This window comes from Octopus bimaculoides, chromosome 23 (genome assembly GCF_001194135.2).
Source record: "Octopus bimaculoides isolate UCB-OBI-ISO-001 chromosome 23, ASM119413v2, whole genome shotgun sequence".
NCBI lineage: Eukaryota > Metazoa > Mollusca > Cephalopoda > Octopoda > Octopodidae > Octopus > Octopus bimaculoides.
In genome coordinates, this window is record NC_069003.1 from 33496564 (window position 1) to 33503015 (window position 6452).

The 6452-nt window shown below is 38.1% G+C and overlaps 2 protein-coding genes across 2 annotated transcripts in view; one reads left to right on the forward strand and one right to left on the reverse strand.

The window, feature by feature from the left end:
• Window positions 1-304, forward strand: part of LOC128250596 (centriolar and ciliogenesis-associated protein HYLS1-like) — a 1373-nt gene extending 1069 nt beyond the window's left edge. The window contains exon 2 of the mRNA XM_052975959.1: window positions 3-304. Within this exon, the coding sequence (XP_052831919.1) occupies window positions 3-304 (302 nt within the window). The remainder of the gene's footprint in view (window positions 1-2) is intronic.
• A 2188-nt stretch (window positions 305-2492) lies between these two features.
• LOC106875488 (bone morphogenetic protein 7) overlaps window positions 2493-6452 on the reverse strand; it is a 15319-nt gene continuing 11359 nt past the window's right edge. Inside the window, exons 5-8 of the mRNA XM_014923658.2 lie at window positions 5493-5644; window positions 4843-5037; window positions 3767-3834; window positions 2493-3377 (exon numbers count right to left, since the gene is read on the reverse strand). Coding sequence (XP_014779144.1) covers window positions 3117-3377; window positions 3767-3834; window positions 4843-5037; window positions 5493-5644 — 676 coding nt within the window. The 3' untranslated portion in view covers window positions 2493-3116. The remainder of the gene's footprint in view (window positions 3378-3766; window positions 3835-4842; window positions 5038-5492; window positions 5645-6452) is intronic.

Below are 6452 nucleotides of genomic sequence, written 5' to 3' on the forward strand. Positions count from 1 at the left end.
AGTTACTCCAACACCGCCGAGGTTGAAGAAAAACAGAAAGACAGACCCCGTGAGCAGGTTCCGTGAATTTCAGAACTACTGGAACTTGCACAAGCCTCCCGGTGAAAATAATCACAACGCCCTTCGGTGGAGCATTAAAGAGAAAATTGCCAAACACGATGTCATTGGAAGCCGTCCACGGAAAACTTTCGTGCCCAATAATTATGTGATACCCTCACAAAACCCGAGACATTCTCTTCGATGGCAGATACGGACTGATCTTGCCTATGGTGTCATGCCAACCGTTGCCAGTTACGACTACTGAGGACGTTCTCTGTGTGTGTAGTTTTGCTTTTAATCAGTTCATTATTTTGTATGATTAGTTGTACAAATTAAGTTGTTGTATATATGCTGATGTATGTATAAGTTAACTTATATATGTTGATGTATGTACAAATCTTGTAAATGTCTCTAGATGTAGAAATATCTTCACTAGAATGAACATACCTCTTCTCGCTCTTATTTCAACCTGGTATTTATTGTTCTATATTTATCAAATGAAATTATGCGTTAGCATACTGCAACACAACACCATTTTAAACTGACACGCACAAATGTGTATATGTCTCTCTCTATGTATATATACACACATTCTTTTGTTCTTTTACTTGTTTCAGTCATCTGACCGCGGCCTTGCTGGGGCATCGCCTTGAAGGGTTGTAGTTGAACAAATCGACCCCAGGACTATTGGTCTTCTTTACTGAACCACTAAGTTACGGGGACGTAAATACACCAACACTGGTTGTCAAGTAGTGATGGGAGGACAAACACAGACACACATATATATTTACAAAGAGCCTTTTTCAATTTCTGTCTACCAAATCCATTCATGAGGCTTTGGTTGGCCTGAGACTGTAGTAGAAGACACTTGCCCAAGGTACCACGCAATGGGATTGAACCCAGACCCATGTGGTTGGGAAGCGCCTATTCACATACATACATGGCAGACTTCAACAGTTTCAGTCTACCAGATTCTACTCACAAAGCATCGGCCAACATGAGGTTATTGTAATCAACACATGCCTCAAGTACCATGCAGTGGGATTGAATCTGTCGTGAACGAAGAACGAAGAAGAATTACATGCGCAATCAGTATATATGTGCAAGCAAACTTGTTGGGTACTCATCCAAGCCTGCACTCATGTATATATTTCTTCATATATATAAACTTTTACTTTCTATCTCATTGGCAGAATCGTTAGCACACCAGGCGAAATGCTTAGTGGTATTTTGTCTGTCGCTATGTTCTGAGTTCAAATTCCGCTGAGGTCGACTTTGCCTTTCATCCTTTTGGGGTCTATCTAATCAACTAGCCCCCTCCTCCAAAATTTCAGGCCTTGTACTGAGAGTAGAAAAGATATATATATATATATGTATATGTGTATATATATATATATATATGTATATATAAAGTTGTTTGTATGCTGTAAATATGCATATATATATATATAAACATCTATCTATAGTCTGAATAATATATAGTCTATTGACTAATTTTTTTCTTCTCACTAGACCACTGGTAGCAAATAGAATTTCTAAAATTATTTGCTACCCTGAGATATATATATATATATGTATGTATGTAGTAACAGAAAAATGAGAAAAAATAAGCTTGCTGTTTCCATCCGGAGAACATATTTTAGTAACACTTGGATACCAGTTATAAAAGACATCTAATGACCTGAACACTTCCTTGAGAATGGCTTAACTACTCTACTCTTTTCTTATTTATACTCTTGATTGACTTGGTTTAATAAATTATTGTTGATTGTGGGCTTGTTTAATTTTTGCTTTTCATTTGATTACTAATTTCTTGTCAATCGCAGTGCCAGTCAAATTGATGGCTGTCCCACACCAAGATTCAGTTTCTGTCTACCAAATCCACTCGCAAGGCTTTGGTCAGCCTGAGGCTGTAATCGAGGACACTTGCTCAAAATCCCTACACAGTGGGACTGAACCCATCAAAAAATACCTTAGGAATGAGAACCCAGGTTCGAAATTTCCCTGATGAAGGCTGGAGGGTATATCAACCGAAACGTTGTGTTAACAACAAACAAGATGAGGACAAATATCCGTCAAATGTAAATAATATGTAGTAGGATGTTTGCTTCCCAACCACCTGCTAATATCTGTCAAATGTAAATAATATAAATAATGTACATAATTCCTCATCTCTTAAATATAGAACTGTATTCCTACTACACAGCCACATTGTGTAGTTTTCCTAGAATTTCCACAACCTGTCTAGAAAGACCAGGTGATCAAAAATTCATCTATCGTGTATGGGATTATCTTTACCTAATACTTGAATATTGGAGGCTGATTTAATCAGCCATGTCTGTCCTTCATGTCTAAGGTCTTCTGTTTGTTAAAGATTTTAATATCACAAATTTTGTTAGCAATTAAGCAATTAAGATGATGCAGAAATAAAAACAAAGGCAAAAACAGAGAGGTTGAGGTGGTGAAGTGGCAGGGAAGGTAATTAATTATTTAATTATTTACAAATAAAAAAAGGTTTGTTTTTCTTATTTTGAGGCAGACTTGTTTTTGTTTTTGATGTTCTTTACAGCAGCTAAACCCTGTTTCTGTGACCAGAAGATGTGAGTCCATATGGTATGTGTATACTTGTGTGTATGAAGGTGTGAGAGTGTATATGTGTAGTGTGAATGTGTATAGTTTATTTTTTTGCATTTTATTGTTTTCAGCAGTATTCTTGAGGACCTTACCAACTGTAACAATGAATTGAAGGACGCATACAGATATATATACATGCATACATACACTCACACACAGACAGCCATACACACACACACAGCCATACACATTCATTCATCATATGTCCATAGAGACTGTACATAAAAAAATACTAAATCCTGATACCTGCAAATGTGCAACATTTGTTGCACACTCAAATTGAAAACACAAAAGAAAAAGAAAAAGCAGGACAGTGGCATTGCAAGTGCACTCAGCCGTCCCATGCACACATGCATCAATGTCTTTCGGCTAGCAGGAGTCCAATGAATGTGTGTGTGTGTGTGCAATACAGTGTTACAAGACGTAGAGGTATGGGGTGAACACTAGTGACAGCCACAAGCCTTCACCTTCATACTTCGATATTTCTTGAGAATGACATTGGAATTATCATCAAAGTAGAGCACAGAGATGGCACTCAGTTTGGTAGGGGAACAGCATGGCTTAGGCATTGTCTGAGATTTCACTGTGTGAAGCAACAGTTGTACAATGGCATGATTTGTGGCGTTCATATTCAGACCGAGTGGAAATATGCAGTCGCCGTCGCAGTAGAATGCAGAGTAACCCTCAGGTGCAATGATCCAACTCTGTGGGGGAGAAAAAAAGGAGAAAATAAAGAAAAAGGCAAATGAAGATATAATTATGTCTTTTAATTGATTCCTTACACAGGAAAGGGGCCAGAAATTTGTGACACACACAAATACACACATGCAGATTCATGTACACTCAGATATACACATGGATACATAAATGCACACAGATACATATGCAGACACAAATAGAGACATGCATAGATGCACACACACAAATACATAGATACACGCATATAGATATATACATGTACAAACACAGATACATACATACACCATACACACACACACACACACAGTTACGCACATGTACACATGATGGACTCCTTCAGTTACTGTCGACCACTTTCACTCACCAAAAATGCAGAGAGAAACAAAAGCCTTACCTGCCAACCTAAAGCTTCAAAGTCAACATACATTGTATTTCTTTGGCAGACTGGTCGTACATAACGTCCTAGAAGAAGAGAACAGAGAGAGAGTGAAACATGTAGAACAAAACATTAATATTCTTTGCTACTCTAAGCACAAGGCCTGAAATTTTGGGGGAGGGGTGTCAGTCGATCAAATTGACCCCAGTATGCAACTGGTACGAAAGGCAAAGTCGACCTCAGGAGAGGGGAAGGCGTTGAACTAGCAGAATCATTACTGTGCTGAGCAAAATACTTAGAGGCATGAGTGTATTTGAAATGGAATAATTTAAGAAGAGAGTGGAGTGAACAGTGTGATTGCAGAATCCCAAAAGCACAAGTTCTGCTGGGGCTGGACATCCTACGAGATTTACAGACAACAGGTGGACCTGCACAATTGCTGAATGGTAACCAAGAGATCAGAAAAGGCCACTTTGAAGGCCTCCATGATGGTCATTTGAAAGGCCGACTGAATGGGCAACAGTAGTTATGTAATCCCTGTTGTGTGTGTGTATACACTTAAACCAAACATTACATGAAATGCAGAGCTAGCTCCTTTAGTTTCATATTTAAGACAAAAATTGCCCATTACCCAATGAGATTAAATCTGTGATATTTGAGGTGCCTCTAAATTACATATTCTTTTCTACTCTAGGCACAAGGCCTGAAATATTTTTGGGGAGGTGGCCAATCGATTAGATTGACCCCAGTACACAACTGGTACTTAATTTATTGACCCCAAAAGGATGAAAGTCAACCCCGGCAGAATTTGAACTCAGAATATAAAGACGGATGAAATACCGCTAAGCATTTTGCCCGGTGTGCAAATGTTTCTGCCAGCTCACATTAGTATTATTAGTATTATTATCATTATTACTATTATCATTATATATTGCAATCAATCTTTGAATGAAATCTTTAGTACATAATGATTAATAGTGACTGCAGAATATTTTAAATTTCAGTGTAGTACATGTTATCATTGGGCCACTATATGACTTTTGTGACATGATTGTAACCGCAAAGTAGAACAGCAAAAGAAAATGATGACTAACGTGTCCGTCTCCACGTTGACTGAGAATCATCCCGACGTGAGACTGCTGTACGAGTATCCATTTGCCGGCGTGCAGAACGTGTTCGTCGTACATGAAGCTGTCGACTCATCTTGAAAAAGCAGACCAAAAACGCCTGTTTATCAGGGTCTCCTCTATGTCCTACGATACCGATATGGTTGGGTCTTAATTCCTGACCTACAACAGTGGAAAGAAAAGAAAAGAAAGTAAATATGGGTCAATAAATGGAACAGTAAATCAGAATGGGAAATAAAGGGTAAGAGAAAAAGACTAAAACATGAGCAGTTAAGGACTTTTAAAGCTCAACACTTTAGCATTTAAACTGGCCATATCCGGCCCAAATATTCTGTTGTGTGTGTCTGTGTATTTGTTTGTTTCCCACTCACCCATCACTTGACAACTGGTGTTAATTTGTTTTTGTTTATGACCCTGTGACTTGGTGGTTCAACAAAAAGAGAATGATAGAGTAAGTACCAGACTTAAAAAATCATAAGTACTGGGGTTGATTCGCTTGGCTAAAACCCTTCAAGGTGGTGCCCCACCTGAGCTGCAGTTGAAAGACTGAAACATATAAAAAAATAAAAAGATGATTAAATAAAAGAACCAAAAAAAAAAATGTATGAAAATCCCACCTGTGCTCATGTCAGTGATTCTGAGGTAAAGACCCATATTGGAAGCTGGCATGATGGTCCAAGAGTCGGCAGCATTGGTAACATTCATTAAGATCCAACCTTCAAAGTCAGAAGACACCAAATGATTGGTTTCAGGAACCAAAATCTTGTCTCTGAAACAAAAGAAAAAATTCTTTATTAAAACACAAATGGTTGGAAGCAACATTTTAAAGGAAGAACAAACGAGAAGCTGTGATGTACATGCCTTTCTTCTTCCAATGAACAGTATTAGTAACATGAGAGAACTAATATAAGCTAGTCAGGTAACTTTGTAATTAGTCAACCAGTGAAGTACCCCCCACAATGAACTCAACCCTTTTACTTTAACATTGTAGGGGCGGGGTTTTGATTTCCCAATCTCAAGATGGTAAAAAAAGTTCCCAACTCAAGTGTGTTTAGTAGCTCTGGCTGGATATGTGGTTCTGAATTATACAAAAGCCAAAAGACAGAGACAGGTGAGGGAACAATAGACAGGTGGATCTGTTTGATGCTCAGCAAAAATGCAAGAAGAAGTCTTTGATGTTTCAAGCCTACACTTTTCTGGATATCTCTACTGATGAAATCCTGAAGTTCAGCCTAAACTAACAGGCTGACTGGCACACATACATACACATGCATGCACACACACACACACAAGAGATACACCAGCAACAAACCACAAATATACAGACACTATGAAAGGAGCACTAAAATATACACATACCAACACATGGACACTATCAAAAGGGCACCAACCACACACAGAAAAACATTATTAACCCTTTTGTTACCAATCTGACTGAAACCACCTCTGGCTCTGTAGTACAAATGTCTTGTTTTCACAAGTTCTAAATTAAAATCTTCCACCAAACCTTAGTCACAATTTATGTTCCTAACACTAGCCTAATGATAACGAAGTTATTTTACTAAATTCTTTGTTAT